A 24,983-nucleotide genomic window follows, 5' to 3' on the forward strand; every position below is an offset into this window, starting at 1 on the left:
ATATTGATTTCTTCAATCAGTGCAACACATTCTAACTCTCCCAGCTTTTCCTTTTAGGCTTCTAGCATCTGCATACAGACACTTCAAAGTGTGATTTTTTTTTCTTTGCATGTACAACCTAATTAGTGGCTAACAGGGATCATCTGGATCTTCCACTCTGTCTGTTCTTGCTTTAAGGTACCTGCGCTTCTCTTTTTGTTCTTTACTGCAGCTTCTCTACTGGGATGCCCTAACTTTCCTGTTCTGTTGCTGTTCTCCTTAGTGACCGATGGCTTTCTCCATTTCTCTATTAATTACCACACCTTTGATACCCACTGACCTAACAAGTGGGATCATCTCTTCCTACCACTATGAAGGCTAGAAGCTCTTAAAATGAAATGAACCCCTCCAAAAATTCAGAATAACACAACGTATTGTAATGCATGCACTATAGTTACCTGAATAATGGGACTATTTCTTTTATATCTTGAAGTTTTTTAATTGCCTCATCTCTGACTGGTGCACAAAGGGTCCCCATCATGCCAATGATGAATTCTGCAATTTTTGATATATCAAGGGCCTCATTCTCTGCCTCTTGCTTAATCAAATCTAAATCCAGAACTTCATTAATCTGGTTTCTTAATCTAGTATGGCCAGGAAGTAAAAATGACAAGAGAATCTGGAAGAAATAGGAGAGAATACCAATGTCTAAAATCCACATTTTCCTGTTCAGACTGAGGCAATACTGTATCATTTGATGATTAATTTCAATATAAATAACTGTACTTTACTCAAACATTTGATACATTGCTGATCATTAGGAAGAACAAACTAACCCCCCTGTTTACTAAGCTGTGCGGTAATGCTGACACAGCCCATGCAAAATGAATGAGCTGTGTCGGCATTAAGCGTGCGGCTTAGTAGACAGGTAAGTTCTTTACACCATAACCACTAAAATTCAATTTACAATTATAGTAAAACTAGATATAAAATGTAGGTCTATCAAGTTCATTCTCCTGAAAATACTACTTGAATTGAAACTTTCAATTGTTTCCTAAAACCAACATTATTTAATCGCACTATAACAAGAAGAGCATTTCAAAAACAATATATATTATTTAAAACATAACAAAATTTGGCATAATATAGTAAATAAATATTTGCGTCTATCCTCCCCATAGTGCGGCTTTAAAAAAAGGCAGCTTTTAATTCTTTCCTCTACTTAAGAAATTAATCTCTTCAAGCAAGGACTTAGGAAGCACATTCCACAAACTTGGACCCACATATCTAAAAGCTCCACTTCGTGTTGAAAGACTAAGGTGAAGTGTGTTCTTACCTGCTAATTTCCTTTCCTTGGGGCCAATGGCTCTTATATGGTAGTTAGACCACACCCAGTACATTCAAGGATGCACTCAATGGGCGGGGCACCACCATTTTGAAGATGGCGGCCTGGAGAAGCAACAGCGAGTAGGCATCACTTCTGCTTCCTTCAAGGTACAAGGGTATGGGATAGGCCTCACTAGACCACCAAGCCAGTAACTCAAAGGGCTGGGCCTGGGCGGAGGGAGTCATTGGGTGAGTCACTGGACCACCAGACTATTTTGTGAATGAGAAGGAGGGCGCCACTGGACCACTGGGGCATTTTTTTTTACGTTTTGGGGGTGGGGCCATTAGACCACCAGCCTTTTTTGTTGGGGGAAGCCCATCAGGGGCAGGGTGATTGGGTTGAAGGGAGAGAAGGGGTTCCACTAGACACCTCTTTTCTCAACCAACCCTTCAGATCTGGCAGAAAATGTCCAGCGCTAAACATACTCGAGAAGATTTGGGGGGGGGGGGGCGGAGGTGCATACCTGCAGGGTAGTTAATAACCGTATTTAAATGCATTTAAGGCCTGCGCTGAAACCATTTGTGCATGTTGCCCTGTCTAACCCGTGCAGAGCAAACCCTTGAAGCTGCGACCCCCAGTTGTTGGACTTCTCCAGAGGACCATTACATCTTGGAGTGGATGAAATCACACAACACGTTCAGGACTGCCATATGTGCCAGACTGGAGGAGCTCCTGAGAAGCCAGGGTGAAACACTGTGGCCTTGTCATGAACTAGCATCATTTACCCTCATCACATTGCAAGACCCACCAGCTGGTATTCTGTCCAGGAGCTATTAGGTCCCTGTAGGGACATTCAAGACCTTCTATTGTTTACCTTATGTTAAAATGTCACCTTACCTCTTTAATCTCTCCAACAAGTATAATTGCATGGTCATATGTTGGTGGATCTTCATTTAACTGGGCTTCTAAACAATCCCAAAATGCTTTATGTACAATATCCCTCACTCTTTTCTCCAGGCTGTGGGCAAATGTAGTAAAAGCAAATTACTAATTGAAATCACTGTTTACTCTTCAGCAATGTTATATTTAGCAGCTTGATCACAGGATAAACACATGGTTTGGGCAACTGCAATGTTTTCATTTAAGATATCCACAGTGTATATTCTGAAACATCAAAAAAAAAAAAAAGTGATCACCACTATATGATCCAGATCAGTAGGTCAGCAGAAGGTTAAATTTATTCATATCTGTCAGGTTTTTTTTTCCTTGAGTACTGCTAGAGCAGTTCAGACAAATGTGTTGCATCCACCCACCTACAGATGGTGGTAGAAATACTGGACTATTCCAGTGACATTGGTACAAGGGCTGCTGCAGCCTGCAATTCTTCACAATGTTGCTGTGAAAGCAGAATAGGTCCATGTTGCCACACCATTTATTCTTTATCAAAAACCACCGCAGCTTATAAATACCCAACTTTCCGCGAACCATATACAGATACCAGGAGAAAGCAGGCCAATACTACAATATACCCTGTATGCCCAAAACTTTGAGGGGGGAGGGTCCTGGATTAGTCTAACAGGACACACAGAAAGGAAGTTAACATTTTTTAATATATTTCACTCTCCTTTTTATCCAGCTAGACCAGTCCAGACAAACAGATTGTACAAAAGCCATACGTTACAGCATAGTGGAAGACAAGGCACCCTGAATGATAGCTCTGCCAAAGACAGCGTCGCCTCCAGCTAGCACATTAATCTTGTAGTGTCCCTCAAAGGAGTGCAGTGACAACCACATTGCTGCTTTGCAGATATCTATAGGCTTGACAGTCCAGTCCTCTGCCAGTGATGTCATCTGCACCTTTAAGCCCCCCCCAGGAGTACTGTCCTGGCAAGATCCCAGAACAGTAAAACAGATTTTATGCTGCTTATCTTAGAAATAAGCAGTAGATTTTCCCAAGTCCATCTTAATAATGGTTTATGAGCTTTTCTTTTAGGAAGTTATCCAAACCCCTTTTTAAACCCTGCTAAGCTAACTGCTTTTACCACATTCTCTGTCAACAAATTCCAGAGTTTGACTATACGCTGAGGCTATGTGAAGAAATATTAAGAACATAAAATTAGCCACACTGGGTCAGACCAGTGGTCCATCTAGCCCAGTATCCAGTTTCCAACAATGGCCAATCCAGGTCACAAGTACCTGGCAAAAACATAAATGGTAGCAACATCCATGCTACCAATATCAGGGCAAGCAGTGGTTTCCCCATGTCCATCTCAATAACAGACTATGGACTTTTCCTCCAAGAATTTGCCCAAAACTTTTTAAAACCCAGATATGCTAAACACAGTTACTACATCCTCAAGCAAAGAGTTAAAAAAGAAATAGATTCACTTTTACTCCTGTTTTTTTAAATTAAGCAAGCATTCAGACAATTTACAAATACTTGTCCAAAAAACAGGATAATAAATAAGGCACTCCATTATCAGCAAATTCAATAAAGAAAACCAAGTTATCCTATCACAGTCCCCAATAACAGAGGTTCAACAGCAAAAAAGCAGAGACACATCGTATTAGGAAGCATAACAATTATAAAGATCTAGATGCTGACTTAACATAATACCCAAAAATGGCTACCTGTGCTTTTTTATGGCTCATAAGGGTCAAATATCCAATCCGATGAGCAGAAGGTGTTTGCTGTTTATAATTATTTGAGTAAGACTCTACAGATATCCAGTTTATGAAGCTCCCTGAGTACAGCTGGCTCCGATCCTGGAATGCAGGAAGCACCACCTGATTCAGACGAAATGGAGAGATCACCTTCGTCAAAAGGAAGGCAATGGCCAAACTGAAACTACTTCCTCTGAAAAGAATAAGCATGGGTCTTTACAGAATAAGACTTGCAGCTCAGAAACTCAACTGGCCAATGCAATGGCCACCAAAAATATTGTTTTGCAACCAAGATCTTTCAGCAAGACTCTTCTCAAGGGCTTGAAGGGAGTCCCCACGAACACACTATGGACCAAACTCAAGTCCCAATGAGGCCAAACTGGCCTTGGGTGAGGGCAATCAGTTTGATACCCTTCCTCTTCGCAAGAAATGTACTACATTGGCTTGTGCTGCTAGGGATCCACTAAGAAGCTTGCTCCAGAAACAAGAACGAGCCACTACCTGTACTTTCAAGGAGTTAAGAGCCAAACCCTGCTCTAAATCTCTCGGTCCATCGTTGACCACAGCGAGATGTTCTGTCCTGCACACTAGCACTTGAAAACCCACTTAATGTAGCCATATGCCAAGGAGGTAGGCTACCTCCAAAATTTGAGAAGGATGGAGTAGCCTTTTATTCTTAGATGCTGCCTCTCAAATGAGATTTGGCTGTTCCATTTACACTGGCCCCTGCCTCAGAATTCCTCATCCCCGCGGGAGGGAAAGTAGGGAACCTTTCATGAGATGAACAAGATCCATGAACCAGTGATGGTGTAGCCAATCCAGAGCCACCAGTAACACAAGAAAGGGATGGTTGGCTACTCTTCGGAGGATTTGGACCATCAAGGAAGAAAATATATACAGAAGTTCCTGCTAAGGCTGGATATCCTGCCAAGCTGCTCTCCCTCCTTCAACTGAAGAACCACGGACACTTGGCAATCTCCCTAATCGCCATGAGAATTAAGCTTAGGGGCTCCAGGAAGCCATTAGGAGCTGAAAGCCTGCAAAAGAAGAGTGCCCACTCCTCCAGGTCCAATGCCTTCTAGCTTAGGAAGTCCACTTGCACACTATTTCCAAGCAATGGACTCATAGCTTACAACTTTCCAGGAGAAACTGATACCTTGCTTGGGGTCTAATTGCAACCCCAGATATTCCAGCTCTTGGGTGAGAGACAATTGACTCTTGCTGTAATTCACCACTCAGTTCAGCTGCTCTAAGAACTGAATCACTTCTGCTGTGGCCATTCTCAAGAGCTCCTCAAACTGACTTGAATCATCCAGTCATCCAAGTACTGGTGCACCTAAATGTCCTGCCTGTGCAAGTGAGCTGTCGCTGCCATCACCACCACCATACCTTTGAAGAAGGTTCACAGCGTTATTGCCAGCTCAAAAGGGAGGGCCCTGAATGCAAAGTGACTGGTCATAAGAACATAAGAATAACCATACTGGGTTAGACCATTGGTCCATCAAGGTCACAAGTACCTGACAGAATCCCACATAGTCACAACATTCCATTCTATTAATCCCATGGCCAGCAGTGGCTTTCCTATGTCTGTCTCAATAACAAATTATGGGCTTTCCTCCACAAACCTGTCCAAGCCTTTTTTAAACCCAGATACGCTAACCGCTGTTACCACATCCACCTACAAAGAGTTCTAGAGCTTAACTATTCTTTAAGTAAAAAAATATTTACTCCTATTTGTTTTAAAAATACTTCCAACTAACTTCAAGGAATGTCCCCTAGTCTTTTTGGAAAAAAAATCAATTCACTTTTTACCTGTTCTACACCACTCAAGATTTTGTAAACCTCAATCATATCTCCCCTCACCCGTCTCTTTCCCAAGCTGAAGAGAACTAACTTCTTCAGCTTTTCCTCATATGGGTGGAGTTCCATCTCCTTTATCGTTTTGATCGCTCTTCTTTGAACCTTTTCTAATTTCGCTATATCTTTTTTGAGATACGGCAAAATGCAAAAATGTAGGAAGCATTTGTGCTATTCCCGAATGGGGATATGAAGATGTTTTTGCTAGGTCCAGAGCAGTGAAGAACTCACCTGGCTACATTGATGCAATCACCGAGTGTAGCATCTCCATCAGGAACAAAGGAACTCTCAGGAAGGCCTTGACCCCTTTGAGATCTAGAATGGTACTGTACAATCCTCCTTTTTTGGGTATCACGAAGTAGATGGGATACTATCTGGACTGGAATACTGCCCTCTTCCAGTTGGGGAACTGGCTCAACGGCCCCCAGCTGCAGAAAATGCTGTAAGATGAGAGACACTGCCATAAAGGCATTGGAGACTGTCTTGGAGAAGTATAGGGCATGGCTCTGGAGCACTACTTACAGAACCCACTGGACAGAAGTTATATGGGCCCACTTGTGGTAGAACCAGGACAGCTTGCCTCCCACCTGCACCACTGAGGGGCCCAGCTGACCCTCACTGGGGTCCATTACCAGATGCAGTGGAACCTTGACTTCCTTATCCCCCCTCCCCCAAAAAAACAAAGAGCACGTTTCAGAAACTAGGGCCCCAATGCCCCAGACACTTGCCTCCCAATCCAGAAATGACTTCAGTCTGTTGACTGGAATCTAGCTCCAGCCGGGAGGGAGGCAGGATGAAGGCAGTCCTGGGGCTGCCTTCCCCAAGATCATTAACCAGCTTCTCCAAATGCACACTAAGCAGTAAGAAACCTTTAAAGGGGGAGTTTATTGAGGCATGTTTCAGAGGCTGCAACCAGTGTCGGAGCCAAAGCCACCACCAGGTTTCTACCACATAAGCCACCAACTGGGATGGTATGTGCACAAAGTTATACAGGACATCTACCAGGAACGACACCTCTTACTATAGGTGAGCCACCTTGAGCAAGGCCAGCAACTGCTGTACCCAGTAGCTGCTACATACTGTCATCTGGACCTTGGTGGCCAAGGAGGTGAAGTTCTGCTTAAGAAGCTGCTACACCTTCCTGTCATGGGCATCCTTCAAGGAGTATCCCCTTTCCATTGGGACTGTCGTGTTTTTGGTCACCACATCCAGGTCCTTCCTGAGTTGCAGCCAGAGCTTACTCAGCAACCTTACGTCCTTAAGAATGCCTTCTAGCGACCCTGTTTCAGCTTTGGCTGTGGCCTCAAATGGGTTGGGGGGGGAACAGACCCTGTTCTAGAGATTCTTCAGAAGCTCTTCATGACCCCCCTCCCATACAGAGGGTACTATATGACTGAAAGACACTGGGAGGATTCTGAAGGCTCTCTAGAATGAGGTCCCCAACTGAGGCCTCAGCCGAAGCTGGAATTCACAGGGTCTCCATCACAGAGTGTGCAAGCTGAGGAATCAGACTAACAGGGAATCCTCCTCCTTCTCCATCAAAAAGCGGACTTTCGGGTCTGAGGGTTGATCTTCAAGGGGTTCAAGGGGGAGAGTTCCTCCCATTCCTCTGCCAGACCTCAGGCAACCCTTGCAGGTGCCTCTCCCAGATTGAAGCCCTGCAACATGCCTGAATCACCATTTTGACATTGTGGCCTCTTGTCTCCCAGTTCTAGAGCTTGAGTGGGCCCCCAAAGGACCCACATCCTCAGAGCAGACTCCCCACTAAGTAGGAACGTTGGCCCCCACTAGGGCTTGTTGGACACATTCTACCACTGTACTGTCACTTGGACACCAGGGTTCCTCGGCTCCCAGATCTTACCCTCAGCCGGTGACTAGCACTTCATCTCCTCCCACTGTAGAGTGCAGAAACCCTAGGACTCCCACTTCACAGAAGAACAGCGGCAAACTGGCTGCCGTTCCTACCGAGTCAGCGGATGGGTCAGGCAAAATCTGGTCCACCACTGGGAGGCCAACCCATCACTATCTCGGGTGAGATCGGAGCCTCCCCATTACAGGACAAATAAATAAACCATTAGCACTGCTGAACTGCCAGTTCCCACAACTATAAAGCCCCATCATCAACAACCACTCAGACCACCTAAAAAATCTCCTCCCCAATACCCCGGGGTACGACTTCCTCCCTGCCCCTTTGGACTTTCTTGCTACCTGCCAGCAGCCACTAAATCTCCTCTCTTGTGTGTGGCCTTTTATCCACCAATTAGTTTTATTTCCCTGCATAAGGAAACAGGGCTAAAGGCCTAAACTCAGGCTAGCTGTTTTGTTTGTTTGTTTTTTGGTTAACAATTCAGCTGCACGGGACCCCAATAAGGGATAGGGGACTCACAGACCCATGGGAACCTTGCTAGATATCTTATCAAGCTACTGCCCATGGGATATAGCTTGTGGCACTGGAGGACAAATCAACTCCATACTGTAATGGGGAATGGACCGTGGCCCAAACTGCAGGAGCCACCAGCAGAACAGAGGCTGTGGATGGTGTCCTGGGGAGTTGGTCCTACCAAAGGACCTGAGGCACAAGACAAGACCTACACTATCTGCTGGAGGTAGAGAAATATTGGAGAATTCCAGGTAGCACCAGCCCTTATACCAGTGAGGTCACTGGAATAGTTCAATACATCTACCTCCATCTGCTGGGGGGGGGGGGGGCACAATTCATCTGTCTGGACTGGTCTGGCTAGATGAAAAGGAAAAACACACTAAGATAAAACCATGCATTTTTCACCTAAAACATAGAAATATATCCATCAAACTGAGCTCTGATCTTCGATATTCCTATGTGAAGACATAATACAAACCCAAAGGTCTGGGAAGGTTCATTTTTTAACACTCACTCCAAAACTATCAACACATCATAGCCTATTATCAGGTCTCTTCTTTGTAGCTTACCTGCCTTCCGGCAGTTCTGTTTGTTTAATTTTGAAGTCTCCATTGACCACAATCTCATGAGCTAAAGCCATGTTGGTGACACCTTTTGCAGTTTCCATCAGCTCCTCCACTGTCACAAATTGAGGTGGACTTGCTGTTGTGTAAAGGTAATTTAGTTATTTATTAGAAACTTTACAGTCCACCTATAAGGTTTACAGTGAAAAGAACTAAAGATTGAAATAAATACTTTTTTGTAGTAAAACCTATAAAACTGTCTCTTTGCTCACTGTCAAACCCTGCCTCACTCACACTGCTCACTTAAATCACATAATAATTGCCAAAAGAATCGTCACATATCTCTCTCTGCTAATGGTGTGAGGGCAGCATCTGTAAAGAAAATGTAATCAGCCCCTGGAGGCAGATTATGTGCCGAAACACTAGAGTCAGGTGATAAGAAAGGCACTTATTTAACATTCAGCATCCCACTGAACAGATAAAGTATTTAGATAGAACAATAGTCTTATCTGCATTTTTGATGAATGCGTTAAACTTTCATAGTGAATGATTATAAAACTGACTTTCTTCAGACTTTTACTCAGGCTGTATCAAGTCCTAATGATAAAGTACACAATTACATGACACCAATATCAGCAATATAATTTTATTTAGATATACATATATTGACAAATTCTAACCTTCCATTTTTTTTAATTTAATTGCGAAATCAACATTAACTCTGTAAAGGGAATTCATGTCTCACTAATTTGCTGGGACTGTTTGAGGGTGTGAAGACAATGATAGATGGAGGAATCCAGTTGACCACTAATAATTGGGTTCTCGAAAAATTGATGGGAATAAAGTGTCAACTGAGTTTCAGCACAGACAGGTGCAAACTACCACCCAGGGGTAAAAACAGTCCAGACTTTTCATCCACAGTAAGAGTGTTCATTCATTGTGGATATTAAACCATTGGCACAAAATGGAACAGGTAATGAGTTATGCATTTTAATTGAATTAAACTCACTTGAAAACACACCTTACTGGATCTCAATGCCTGGTACAATTTAAATCATAAAAGAACTGAAGCAACATAACCCACACAATGATTTCCTTTCCCCTAACCCTTATCACACCCAAGGTGACCTTAAACGTCAAACAATTTAAGTTTTGTAGCCTGTAATACAATTTAAAGGTAAAAAAAAATTACATTATATACAAGCTTTTGATAGCAATACAGAAGGAAAGGAGCTGGGCAGACTAGATGAGCCCTGAAGTCCTTTCCTGTTTATGTTTATTTAAAAATTCATATGCTGCCAGTATTGACAAATTGCAATCAGATTCTGTACATCATTAAAATTGTGTCTGGAAAAAAAAAACCCTACATGGTCATTAAAGTTCACATACTATACCTCTGTTGTTTGTTAAAAAGCGTTGCAGCCTAATTTCAGTTTTCTGCAGGACCAATAATGTTTGTGCAACCGTTGCTCCTGAGGGAATTCTGCACAAAACTTGCGAAGACTGCACACAGTTTAAAATTCAGCACTCGATTTGTAATTTTTGTGTGTAGACTTGTGGAATTCATTACCCTACAGATACAGCAGAACACCTCTTTGGTTGATGGGGACAAGCCCCACCCCCATTAAATATCACTTTTTTCTTCTATATTGGGATCATTTTCCTTTTCCCTCCCTAAGAACATAAGAATAGCCATACTGGATCAGACCAATGGTCCATCTAGCCCAGTATCCTGCTTCCAGCATTGGCCAATTCAAGTCACAAGTACCTAACAGAATCCCAAATAGTATCCAAATTCATGCTACTGATCCCAGGGACAAGTAGTAGCTTCCCCATGTCTATATCAATAGCAGTATATGGACTTTTCCTCCAGGAACTTGTCCAAACCCTTTTTAAACTCAGATACACTAACCGCTGATACCATATCCTCTGCCCCACTGCTCTGCTGGGATGTCTGTGTGGCCAGTGTACTAAGAATGCTGGCTCCCCCACCCCCACCCCGTACATCCCAATGGCTTGTTTTTGTGCATTTTTCCCTTAGACTTTTTTTTTTTCTTCAAAAAATGGTCACAAAAGGAAAACACACTTGAGCACAAAGCTTCTACAAAACATCTTGCAAATGGATGGATATCATCTGCATAGCAAAATGGGAGACAGTGATTAGACTGGATTAGAGTGAGGATTGGGGCAAGAAAGATGTTAAACAGTGTAGGTGCAAGTACTGAACCTTGAGGGACCCCAGATTCAACAGAGAAAGTGTGAGAATGAATGTGACGATGTGCTATTTGACATGTACGATTAGAAAGGTAACTTTGAAACCAACACAGGACAGTACCTGACATGTCAATGGACCGCAGGTGTAGGAGTAGACCAGATAGATTGCTGTTTTTTTCCTAGCTCCAACTGCTCAAGGATCTTCATGCAGAAGAATCTATATTTAGATTCAAAGAACTACTGAAAGCTCATTTTTGTTCAGATGGCATTTAGGTGACCAAATACAGGGTTAGGGCAGAGTCAGAGGCCTGCAAATATTTTTTAAATAATTTTATCTCTATTATTCTTCAACATTTATAAATATTTTTACGATTGCTTCTTATTTTTCTCCTTAAATTATTGTTATCTGTTCTATGGAATTAATGTTATTGTAAACCGCTTTGGTCTGCAAGTCAGCGAAGGGTATATTAAATAACAATTACCTAACCTAAATCGCTTTGAGATTTTTGGGAGGTAGCCTATAATCAAATACTGTAATGTAATGTAGTTTTTACTTGTTGTTTAATAGGCAACTGATGTGATCATGTGATATCCATTTTGATGGATTTACAAATCTTTATCTCACACCCCACAACTCCTCCAACCCCCTCAGACACTCTCACTCAATCCTGGAAAAGTCCGCAAAAAAATACTAACTAGAAATACTTGGGAGAGCCATTTCCTTATCACTGAAAATGAGCTATGAGAAATACATCTACTTTTTAGGATATGCCAGGTACTTGTGACCCAGACTAGTCACTGTCAGGATGCTGGACTCAATGCATCTCGGTCCAAGTCAGCATAGCTTCTCTTATGTTTTAGCAAATAAACCATCTTCCTGGTACCAGAAGCTTATTAATACTTGAGCAATATATCAACAAGATGAAAAATAAAAGGTAGGTTCTAGTAATGCTATTGTCTCAAACACAAATGCAGTGTCCAGGCATTTGAATTTACAAAATACCAAAGGCTCTTCTTTAAAACTTTTTTAATAATTATTTTCCTTAATATATTGCTGAAAATCTCTCATTAAACTCTTACTTTTTCCCACAGTACAGCCAAGGTGGGACTTGAACCAGCAGCCATTCACATGGCTGGGCACTGCACTTACCAGCTGAGCAAGGGGCCAAAGTTAACAACAAAAGCTATAGAAAAATGTAAAAGAAATGATGAGGAAGTATTTAATACAGCCCAAAAGATTTAGATTCTGAACCAGCTTTTTTGCTTACATTGAGGTGTGCTCCCTATGTCGGAGTTTGGTATGCTTTCTCTAATCCTTTTACGTACAGTCTCCTCTGATGGATCCACACTGTCCTCAGATTCCTTCGATGTTCCTTGGCTTGTATGTGGTTTATCAGGATCCAGTGGCATTGTCAATCAATGTTTCCCTTATCCTAAAAGAGAGACTTATCAATCTGTACAGGTAAGTTTTAAAACAACAAGGCAAATGATCTGCAAACTCCAACGTGGAAAACAACACAGCAGATCAGCTTTATTAGTAGTACCATCAACAAAAACATTGACACAGGCCACGTTTCACCCAAAAGGGCTGCGTCAGGGGCTGAAATAAGCAAACATACAAAATAACAAGTTAATATATAAACCATAAATAAAAACAATAATTATTACATAATGCATAAAATATCATGTCATACACTTTGACCATGCATAAAAATATAAACATATATAGATTACAAAATAATATAAAAACAAATAAAAGACATATATAGCCATTTTAATTATATATGATTATAACTAATGATAATATCCATAATAATGAATATGAACAAATAAATAAAAACAAATAAAAATCAAAAACAATTATCTGGAGAACCATAAACTAGTCATACCCACATCATAATATATCGAACGGGCATGCTTAAACTAATATTTCACATTAGTAAAAATATATGTATATATTTTATATAAAATAATAAAAAATCTAAAACATAATATTATAGCGCCTTATTGAAATAACTCAGCAGACATGAATATTTCTATATAAAATGTAATATATACCTGGAAAAATTATAAGATCATACCATAGTCCAAAGCATATTGTAAAATATAATATTTAACAAACATTAGATAATATTTAATACATACATATCATAAAATGCAATGTAAAAAATAATAGTATAGATAGGACACATACCTAAGGTATAAACCGTGTGATGAAATACTTTTCCACCAATGATTGCTATCAAGGTAAAACAAACCATTAGAAATTAAAAATGATGAAAAAGAAAACTAAAAAAATATCAAGAACAAAAAAAAAAAGTTTTCGTAGATACATCAATAAGAAAACTGATGTTCCTCATCCCACAGTAGCACAAAATAAGAAACATATAGTTGTGGAGAAATCTATTAATAATAAATCACAATATAGCCTGCATACGAGATAGGAAAAGACCAAGGAGTGATCCAGATGAGGTTTTTGACCCATCAGCATTGCTTTACACGACTCCTCCACGTATGAACATTGATAAACAGGCGTTACAAATCGGCCAATGATGGAAGAAGAAATCAGTTGCAGATAGTTTAACAACAGAATACCAGGGAAACTATATTCCATATAGAGGTAGAGGACGTGGTATTGGTAGAGGTGATTTTGTTAAATACAGACAAAGGAAAATGCGAACAGGTATTGAATACAGTCTATAATATTTCTAATAGGACATTACTGATGTGGAGGAGAATAAAGTTTTAAATAGGGGTCTTTCCTTTATACCCACACCCAAGTATAATGCTTTTAAAACAAGATTGGAGTTTTACAAATTTATTAGGAAATTGAAAATAATAGATTTCTTTAAAGCAAACACGGAGAACACCACAGATATATATCGATAGTTAAAAAAGACAGCAAATGGCTCCCACCCAGTAATACACATTACTTGATACAAGCATTTGACACTGTTGTTCTCAATGACATTATGGTGCTTGAAAAACAAGGTACTAAAAGGTTTTTTCATAATATGACTAAGGAAGAAAGTAGTGCAATTAAGATGTTAAAAAATGATTGGAATATTGTTATTAAACCAGCTGATAAAGGGGGAGCTGTTGTCGTTATGAACAAAGAAGATTACGATTTGGAAATTAATAGACAATTAGAAGATCAAATTTTCTATAAAGTACTAAAGGATGACCCCACTTTTGTGATTCAGAAAGAAATCCGCTCACTTGTTTTATTAGGTAGGGAAGCACAATATATTGCATCAAGAGAAGCTGATTTCCTATTAGTGGAGGAACCTGTTGTTCCCACATTGTACATTCTCCCAAAAATACATAAATCCCTCACCTCTCCACCCGGTAGACCTATTGTGTCTACATGCGGTTCATTATTAGATCCCTTTTGATTTTTACAAACAAATTTTTACGTCCTTTGTTAGTCAAATTCCATCATATGTTCGGGATTCGGCCAATATGATCAATATACTGAATACCATGATACCAAGTAGAGATATGATTTTAGTTACTTTAGACATAGAAAGCCTTTATACAAATATACCTCAATTGGAATCTACAGAAATTATTAGGAGAAGCATTGCAAATAGGGATTTTTGTTGTCACATACTCACTGATTTTATAGTTGAATTGGCAACTATTGAACTAAGAAATGAAATAAAAGTGGGAGGACGACCAAGGATTCCAAAGACTGAAAGGATATATAATAATAAAGATGTTTATTGAGGTATAAAGACTCGACACAACGTTGTGTTTCGGCCGTTAGGCCTGCATCAGGAGTCTTAATGCCGAATGCTTTTGAGAACTATTTGATGAAGGCAAATCCTCAACAAAGGGAGGTCTTTAGAAAGACCGTTGTGAAGGTGAGCGTGCTTCGTTGTCTCCTCTGACACAACGCTTGTATAGAATGCTGCAATAAGCCATTGCAAATAGGGATTTTTGTCATCGCATACTCACCAATTTTATAGTTGAATTGGCAACTATTGAACTAACAAAGAATTTATTTACATTTAATGGGAATTTTTGTCAGCAAGTTAAAGGCACGGCAATGGGTGCAACGTTTGCACCCTCTATAGCTAATTTATATGTAGGTGATCATATCATAGTCCAAAGCATATTGTAAAATATAATATTTAACAAATATTAGATAATATGATGATACGTTGAAACCTTCTGCTCAGTGTACTGCTGAGGCTAAGAAAGCAAATAGAATGTTAGGTATTATTAGGAAAGGAATGGAAAACAAAAATGAGGATGCTATAATGCCTTTGTATCGCTCCATGGTACGACCGCACCTTGAATATTGTGTTCAATTCTGGTCGCCGCATCTCAAAAAAGATATAGTGGAATTAGAAAAGGTGCAGAGAAGGGCGACGAAAATGATAAAGGGGATGGGACAACTTCCCTATGAGGAAAGGCTAAAGCGGCTAGGGCTCTTCAGCTTGGAGAAAAGGCGGCTGAGGGGAGATATGATAGAGGTCTATAAAATAATGAGTGGAGTGGAACGGGTAGATGTGAAGCATCTGTTCACGCTTTCCAAAAATACTAGGACTAGGGGGCATGCAATGAAGCTACAATGTAGTAAATTTTAAACAAATCTGAGAAAAGTTTTCTTCACTCAATGTGTAATTAAACACTGGAATTCATTGCCAGAGAATGTGGTAAAGGTGGTTAGCTTAGCGGAGTTTTAAAAAGGTTTGGACAGCTTCCTGAAGGAAAAGTCCATAGACCGTTATTAAATGGACTTGGGTAAAATCCACTATTTCTGGGATAAGCAGTATAAAATATTTTGTACATTTTTGGGATCTTGCCGGGTATCTGTGACCTGGATTGACCACTGTTGGAAACAGGCTGCTGGGCTCGATGGACCTTTGGTCTTTCCCAGTATAGCAATACTTATGTACTTATGTGATTTTAAAGAGAAGCACCTTTTAGATAATATTTTTTTAGAAAATATCCATCTTTGGAAGCATTATATAGATGATATTTTTTTAGAAAATATCCATCTTTGGAAGCATTATATAGATGATATTTTTTTGATTTGGAAGGGGACAGTAAGTAACCTGGAAAGTTTTTTTTCTATGGTTAAATACGGTGGATTCTAATCTTAAGTTCCAAATGAATTATAATATTAAGACTATACCTTTTTTGGATATTAATATTAGTATTAAAGGCGATTGTTTTATAACAGATATTTATTACAAACCAACAGATGTTAATAAATTTTTATATTATACTAGTTGTCATAGCTCATCCTTGAAGAAAAATTTACCATATAGCTAAATGTTTACACAGATTGTGTTCTGATCCATGTACATACCATTTTAGGTCTATTGATATGTCGAGATGGTTTCAAGAGAAAGGGTTTCCACTCAAGCATAGCAATAAAGTTTCAGAAAGCATCTGGTCAAGAGATACATTATTACAACCATCGAAAAGGAGAAACAATGACACGATTGTATGCACTTTACCATTTAATCATGTCTAATTCCATTGTCAAAATTTTAAGGAAACACTGGTATTTGTTGCAAGGGGTTTCTTGCTTTACCAATAAAGAACTTCTTGTAGCATATAAGCGTGAAAGAAATCTTAGGGGTATGTTAGTACCATCTACATTACACAAGGACACTGAACCATTAAAGAACTTACCCACGGGATATTTTCCTTGTGGATCTTGTTCTGTCTGTAAGGTTAATATGAAGACTAAGGTCTTCTGTATTCCATCTTCAAATAAAAAAGTATATCTGAAGGAATTTTCAAATTGTAAAACTAAGAATGTTATCTATGCAGTTTTGTGTCCTTGCGGTTTGGCGTACATAGGGAAAACTAAAAGGAAGTTCAATACCAGGATCATTGAACATAAGAGTGCTTTGAAAAAAGGGGTTTTGGAACCATTAGTTGCACATTCAATAGATTTGGGACATAAATTTGAAGATCTACTTTTCTGTATTTTATTTGTATGTAAACAGAATTGGAGAGGTGGACCAACTGATACTTTCCTTGTAAGGAAAGAACAACAACTTATCTTTGATTTACAGACTTTACATCCCAATGGCTAAAATATGGAAACAGATTTATCTGTCTTCCTATGAGATACCATAGCATCGATAGGACATGATCTTTTTTATAATTTCACATTTTTATGTTTTCACAATTTTATTTTTCTCATTTGTTCCATTTTTTTCATTTTCAAAGAACACTGTTGTTTTATGAGGAATTCCCTTCTATCTGTATTGTTTATTTTTTCACATATATTTTATATTTTTTATTTTCATATTATTTTTATATTGTTTAATATATTTTTTGTTTTTATTTTTTTTATCATATAGTATTACTATTTAGTGTATTAGTATTTATATATTAGTTTTTATGTCAATCTATATTTTTTGATTTTTCAACTCGGTTTTTGTTTCTATATATACCTATCATTAGGTTGTCTACATTGTATATGCTCCCACTTTTTATCTTGTCCTTTTTACATATACTGTTTTGATCACCACGACTTTGGTTTTATTTTTTTAATTATATTTTTGTGTTTCTCTAAGAAATGGGAAGCTACAATTTACATATTGATTTAGATGTCACAATGACATGTACAGGTTCTCTCTTTTCATTTTTGTATATTGAAAATATTTGTATATTGAAAATTCAGTGCAAGGAACGATCATGTGTCTGTCGCCTGTGGCTTAATATAGGTTTCTTTAAATAAATATAAGTAAAATTAATGTAGAAAAGAGAGGGAATTTATTTGTCCATTTTGTTATAATTATACACGGATTGATCGTATGGATAGACTATTAGTTATTATTGAGACATACTACTAAGTTGGAATAGATCAGCCAGTTGGTGTCTCTCTAGTTTGATACATTTTCCATTTTTTGTATTTATCATTTTGTTTGTTTCGTCTTTTGGTGCGTTTTTGTTGGACGCGTATATATGGTTTGGGCGTCTCTCTCTTCCGTTTTTTCCCAGCATTGCAGGTGGAGCACTTCCTGGGTATCAGTGTACAACAGTAAGTGGCGTCCTACATTAATAATACTGCCGTCTTTTTTATATTTTTATATATTTTTGTGGTATATCTTTGGGTATAGTGATAATATTTAGTTGTCCTTTGGGTACGGACTTTGTGACCCACTACATGGAGCTTTGAATTATGATGTGCATTAAGATAAAGGTTTGAATTTATACGGGTACACAAGTGATCTACGTGAGGCGAGGTATGTGTTGGTAGAGATTGATGCTCTGTTTGGTATTTGTTTAGGGAATAGGTCTCATGCTGGTTTTTTCACATATTTCTCAGGATTGATGTAAACAAGTGAGTACCTGTTTCTTTCTTCTTTTTATTACATACTCTTTTGTATATATTTTACATTGGATTTTTATTATTTATTTTTTTCTTGATATTGTTTTTGTTTCTCTTTCATCATTTTTCATTTCTAGCAATCGTTGGTGGAAAAGTATTTCATCACACGGTTTATACCTTAGGTATGTGTCCTATCTATACTATTATTTTTTACATTGCATTTTATTGTATATATATATATATATATATAAAATATGTTTGTTATATATTATATTTTACAATATGCTTTGGACTATGATATGATCTTATCGTCATTTTTCCAGGTATATATTACATTTTATATAGACCTATTCATGTCTGCTGAGTTATTTCAATAAGGCGCTATAACATTGTTATGTTTTAGATTTATTATTTTATATAAAATATACATATATTTTTACTAATGTGAAATATTAATTAAGTGTGCCCATTCGAAATATTATGATGTGGGTACTAGTTTATGGTTCTCCAGATAATTATATTTTTGATTTTTATTTGTTCATATTCATTATTATGGATATTATCATTTATAACCATATATCATTAAAATGGCTATACATGTTTATATTTGTTTTTATATTATTTTGTAATCTATATGTTTATATTTTTATGCATGTTCAAAGTGTATGACATGATATTTTATGCATTATGTAATAATTATTGTTTTATTTATGGTTTATATATTAACTTTCTTGTTATTTTGTGTGTTTGCTTAATTCAGCCCCTGACGCAGCCCTTTTGGGTGAAACACGGCCTGTGTCGGGCAATTTTTTTGTATACGGTACTACTAATAAAGCTTTAATATATCACACTGATCGGCTGTGTTGTTTTCCAGGTAACAGTTTTAGCCTTACACCAGGCTGAATAAGTTACCTTAATAATTTTCTTAAATTTCATACATTTATCCAAATATTAAACAATGCCCTTTAATTATATTTATACTTTATATTTAAGAGCAGAACTTTAATTTGCACAGGACAAAAACTCTGGTCAGTTTTGAACTGAATGCCCTAAACTATGAACCACAAAAAGAAGGAAAGCAAAAATCTTCCAGAAGAAGTTCCTCCATTTTGTTTGTATGTATGGAGCAGCGCTGGATGAGCACATACAACTTTTCTGGTAAACTACTAGGGTACAAGGCCATCCTCCAACTTTGCAAGGTATAGAGGACCTCTGAAGAAGGTTTGTGAGCTGAAACACGGCCAGTGTTGGGTCCGATTTCTTCAGTTACATTGAGGTTTAACCAATTATGAATAAACAGATGTGTAGGACTCCATCATCGGTCTATTGACATTTTTTACCGTCATGAACATACATTTTTTTGGAGACCTAAACTATTGACCACCTTACCACTAAACATTAGAAATTAACCCTCGTATAGCAAATTTCAACAAGCTGATCAAAACCTGGCTTTTGCCAGCATACTTATATAACCCAAACACATAATTTCCCATTCTCTTTTCCGTTCCCTCTTAACCTTTCCATGACGTGTCTTTCTCCCCCTTCCTTTCTCATACTATAAAGATGCTTGTAAACCAGTAGCAGCAAGAATTTCTTCTTGCAATTGCTGATATATCAAATCTTTGTAAATAAATATATATAGTGTTACTTAAACCCAGAGACCACAATTTTAATTTTTTCTAATCCAAACCTGTTCCCTGTGGCATAATCTCCGGTTAAGGTCCCTGTATCATCAGAGCAGAGAAAGACTCACACTGAAAAAAAAATTGCATAAATTACTACACGTTAAAAGAATCAAAAAAGCCACCACACAACATATGACGAATAATAACACAAAGCCCATCTGTCATCTATCCATTTCCCTCTTGTCTGCAGCAAAGATACCAAATCACACACATTCGGCTGTACTCACCCTCACACGCCAAACGCCCCCTCCTCACAAGCATTCGGGTATAGGGGGATCTATCTCCTCCCCATGATCCCTGCCATCTCTTTCTATCTCTCTCTCTCCCTCTAGCTTCCACTCTCCTCCTTGTCCGCGATAAGACACCACTACCCTCACCCCCGGTCAAACTCATATCTGAGCCCGCCCACTAATAATCCCACCAATGCTTTCCTTGGTGCTCCGCTGCCCCGACCCTAAAACACAATTTACTTACTTCTCCCTCGCATGCATCCCAGTCATCCCTCCGCCTCGCCGGAAACAGGAAGTTACGTCAGAGGAGTGAACTAAGAGCGCAGGCGCAGCGTGGCCGAAAGTGGACGAGGAGGTGTCTGTCGGCCCTGTTAGTGCTCGTGAAAGTATGAAGGAGACCCATAGAGCAGCTTTATTAATATCTATGGGGACGCTCGGCGAAGATTTGCTTTTGTACTAGCCACAATCCGAAGACGATGAGCCGTGTCTTGAGGAATCTACATTTTCATAGTAGAAAAATATGCAAGTCGCTATCCATTGCCACAAAAGTACGTTGTGTGACAGGTTGAGGGAGACGCCGCTCCCGCAGAGAAAGAAAACTGAGATGGGCGGCCTGGGCATGTTGTGCGAGTTAACTGTTCGCGCACAATCTAAAGTGTGTAATCGACATTGGCTAGCATCAGTATGAGCAGGTGGACAGAATCCTGGACATATTTTGAATTGATTTAAATGAAATGGAGACACCATCTTAAGAAATTTTGAGTGTGGTCGAAGGAATATCTTTGGTAGGCAATGTTTGAGTATATAGCTCATAGAGTACCACCAGGGCTTGAAGTGATATTCAAGTACGACGAGCTGCTGTTGTGATTGTTCAAAAAGAGCTTTTTCCACGTGATACGTTCAGCGGAGCCGCATTTGCTTTCTTCCGGGGCAGATGCACGGTATGGACCTATTTTATTTAGCTCTTTATATGGGCTGAAGCCAGTAGGCGGAGCTTGCCGCCATTTTCGCTCACCCAAAACAATAGCAAAAGATTTTTTTTTTTTAAATGGTCCATCAAGTGACGTCTAAAGCTGTGCCTTTTGCATAAGCAGTGCCTTAAAAGGTGGAGGACAACTGATTTTTTTTCTTTTACTTGACAGCTTTTTATTTTGAAAGCATCCGCTATGTCTATATAAATATGAAATGGTAAATAGCACTAAAACAGCTTTAAAATTATTGTAGGTGGTAGAAACAGCAATTATCAACTGTGTATTTTGTTATCCTTTTTCTACACTGTTCTATACAATACAGTTTCAGTGAGGATATCCTGTTGCTTCCTGGATTCATTTTAACTGTTTTTGGAACCTGCCTTGAGAAACCTGGTGTTATAAAGATGGACTGTATTGAAATTAAATAGAAGTAAAATTAAACTCCCCTTTCATTAGGGCACATAGCATCACATCATCAGTAGAAGTTTACATTTTAGATATACAAATGGATTATGCTGTTTTGAGCTTGTTTCAGGGACAAGTAGTTTTATATAATCAAAATAAATATTTTGTATCATGCAGATCTCCTTTGTTTAAACATAATAAATCCAATATAGATGGGCTATAAGCCCCTAATGCAGGTTTGTTTATATTTTGTTCTTGTGATGGCTTATACTGTGTCTAAATTGAAAACTCATCTCTTCCATCTGGTTGATAATAAAAGGAGCTTGTTGGGAAGGTGAGGTGCTGAATGAGCTCGCCTCCTCTTGGTAGTCTCTTTCTCTGCTCGGGGGGGGGGGGGGGGGGGGGGGGGGGGGGGGGGGGGGGGGGGGGAAAGGAGGCACAGACCACAGCTTGCACAGTGCTGCTCTACCCCCAGCCCTTGACTCCAGTGGTAGCATGTAGAGGGCACAAAGCACAGCTGCCCTCTGTTCTATGCACCTGCCTTTTACCTAGGGCTGCAGTCATATCACCCAAGCATGGCTTGGAAGTAACATCTCCTAGCAGACAGGCTTTCTGCCCCCAGCACTCAACTGCATCCAAATACCTGCTTTTGTCTGGGACAGAGTCCCAGCTTGAAGGGAAGACCCACCTTAATGGCTATGCCTCTCCTCACCCCTGCCACAACTGCATGGTCACACAATCCTCCTTTCAGTTTTTCCAGGTATTCATACTAGATTGCGGTGCCACCACGGAACCTTCCCCTGAATCAAAACTCTAGAATACCATATCACCTTTAGTAGCAGTAGTTGTCCTACAGGACCAGTTTTCCAGGTCCTCACAAGTGCTTTCTGTTGCCACTGCCTCTCTTCATATGATGCTCATGCTCCTCACCATATGCTGAAAATACACTGGACATGCCTTCCCTTTCATACACCGTGTCCAGAATGGAAACATAATTTAGTCCTTCAGGCTGTTCAGAAGCCTTCTTTTGAGCCACTCCAGAAGACCTCCTTGAAAGATCTTACACTAAAATACAGCATTCTTGGTGGCTGTTACATTGATATGTAGGGTTTCAGAGCTTCAGGCTCTTTCTTCGGGCACAGGGAGTCCCCCACCTCTGAAAAGCAGTTCCTTCCTTCCTTTCTTCCAAAAGTGGGATCAGCATTTCATCTCAACCAATCTGTGTAGCTTCTGTCCTTTTGCAGAGAGGATGAAGAGGCTCAGTATTCTTCCGTAAAGTTTCTCAATGTACTTGGAGTCCTCATGAGATCTGAAAATCATGTTTGTGCTTTTTGGTAAACAAGAGGCTTGGCCCACAATTAGTAAAAAGCTGAAGGAGACTATTGCATCAACTTATTTGCTTTGTGGGAAAGCAGGTTCCTGAGGCATTGCTGGCTCATTCTATGAGGTATACAGCAACATCCTGGGCAGAGACTACCTTACTGTCTCTGGCAGCTATTTGCAAGGTGGCGAGGTGGTCAACGCGGCATACTTTGCCAAGCACTCCAAGGTAGATGTTGTGTAAGGCTCATAAGCCAGTTTGGGGGGGTTTAGGGCGGCAGTGCCAAGATTCTACCCACTCTAGGGGATTGCTTTTGAACATCCCACAGAATCTGAAGTACTGGGACATTACAAAATGGAAGTATAAAGCAGGGCTTACATCATAATTTTCTATTAGTCCTTTCCAATATTCCAGGCCCAGCCCAGGTTTCTGAAATGTTTAATCAGTGCGATTGGGTCAAACGACTGTCAATTTGAGATAACAATCCTGGGGAAAAATAAAAGAAATAGAACTAAACTATGCTATGTTCAAGTAGTAAATATTGCACTTCATGTGCTGGTGAAATAAGTGGGAAATGGCATGGTGTCTCTGGTACAACCACCAGCCTTTCATAACTGGTTTCTTAACACTCACTTTCTTCTCCATAAAGGGCTTTTTATTACAGATCAATTTCCAACTGTGGTCTGCACCCACTTCTCCCAGTTGGAGCTAGGGCTTTGTGAGACTGCCACACTCCTACTCAAAGCATCCCATTCCACCTTCACTTGCTACAATTGACCTTGCATACATTGGTCATTGCCCTATCACTGTCCTCCTTCCTCCCCCCAGGATAAGCTTTTCGCATTTCTTGCTGATCTTTCTGTCCTATACTCCCCATTTCTGAGTGGCAATAAGAGCTCTGGTGATAGTTGCTTTAGAAAGCAAGACTAGCTTCTTGAAAGACAAATCACTGATCTGATTTGGAAGTTCTAGGCCTTTCAGGTTAGTTATACCACCATGTTGTACATTTAATGTAAATAGATGTCTTTAAACCATAATTGTACTGACAGAAAATATTATATACACAGTTAATGGATTAATTTTCCCAAACTTGGTATATCTAAACAAAATGCAGCACAATAAGGAAGTGGATTTATCATCACTAAGATGGCAAGTATTTATGATTTTAATTTTTTTTTTTTATACCCCGCGCTTTCCCACTCATGGCAGGCTCAATGCGGCTTAGGTACATATTTGCACCTGGGGCAATGGGAGGGTTAAGTGACTTACCCAGAGTCACAAGGAGCTGCCTGTGCCTGTAGTGGGAATCGATCCCAGTTCCCCAGGACCAAAGTCCACCACTCTAACCACTAGGCAACTCCTCCACTTGCTGTACATTATACTAGAAAGTTTTTCACTGACACTGGATTTCTTGGGTATCCATACCAAGTAAGGAAATAATGGTGGGGGGGGGGGAGAAGAAGGGTAAGGAAAGGGGTAACAGAGCAGTTAGTAACCTAATGCACACCCACTGTCACCTTAGGAACCACACCTACAAAAAAAAAAGTGTTCTAGCTCTGCTATTGTTTCAGCACAACAAAGAATGTAGCGTCATAGATAGAAAATCCATTCAGCCAAGGCTCAAATGGTGCAGTAGAAGTTGCCTATCTGGGCTTTAGCCGAGTTTCTGATAATATAGAGGAGTAAGGAAACTGGTCAGCATGTAGGTAGGAAGTGTGTAAAAATCAGAGGAGGTCTTGGGCGAAGTACAGTGGAAAGAGTGATCTTCAATAAAAGCTATACTGGGGAAAAGATAAGCTGAATTTCACACTATTACCCTCAGTGCAGAATTGGGAATGTTCCGGTGTCTTATATTACTCCTTTATCGAAGACCTTATAAAGCTGTAGGATTGTTCTAGTCCTACTTAGTTCAGCCCATATTTGTACTACCAGTGTAGAGGTGCAGAAGGATATATGTCAGGCACCAGAAGCAAGAATTAAGTAGATAGACTAGGTAAGCCAAGCCAATTAACTCCTCCCACACAATGAGCCTACTTCACTAAGCTATGCTAGTACTTCCCTGCACAGCAAAAGAGAAGTCC

The 24,983-nt window shown here is 39.5% G+C and overlaps 1 protein-coding gene across 4 annotated transcripts in view; it reads right to left on the reverse strand.

Moving 5' to 3' along the window:
- The window catches only part of TCP11L1 (t-complex 11 like 1), a 38,687-nt gene extending 18,182 nt beyond the window's left edge, over window positions 1-20,505 (reverse strand). Inside the window, exons 1-7 of one of the 4 annotated variants that reach the window (XM_030200639.1) lie at window positions 20,450-20,505; window positions 19,981-20,044; window positions 13,179-13,223; window positions 12,253-12,417; window positions 8,777-8,909; window positions 2,204-2,324; window positions 438-658 (exon numbers count right to left, since the gene is read on the reverse strand). In XM_030200639.1, coding sequence (XP_030056499.1) covers window positions 438-658; window positions 2,204-2,324; window positions 8,777-8,909; window positions 12,253-12,394 — 617 coding nt within the window. In that variant the 5' untranslated portion in view covers window positions 12,395-12,417; window positions 13,179-13,223; window positions 19,981-20,044; window positions 20,450-20,505. Of the gene's footprint in view, window positions 1-437; window positions 659-2,203; window positions 2,325-8,776; window positions 8,910-12,252; window positions 12,418-13,178; window positions 13,224-19,980; window positions 20,045-20,202; window positions 20,277-20,449 lie in introns of those variants that run through there. The other 3 variants (XM_030200641.1, XM_030200640.1, XM_030200642.1) reach the window with 3 other exon arrangements.
- Between the last annotated feature and the right edge of the window lie 4,478 nt (window positions 20,506-24,983).

The sequence above is a fragment of the Microcaecilia unicolor genome, chromosome 4 (genome assembly GCF_901765095.1).
Source record: "Microcaecilia unicolor chromosome 4, aMicUni1.1, whole genome shotgun sequence".
Taxonomy (NCBI): domain Eukaryota; kingdom Metazoa; phylum Chordata; class Amphibia; order Gymnophiona; family Siphonopidae; genus Microcaecilia; species Microcaecilia unicolor.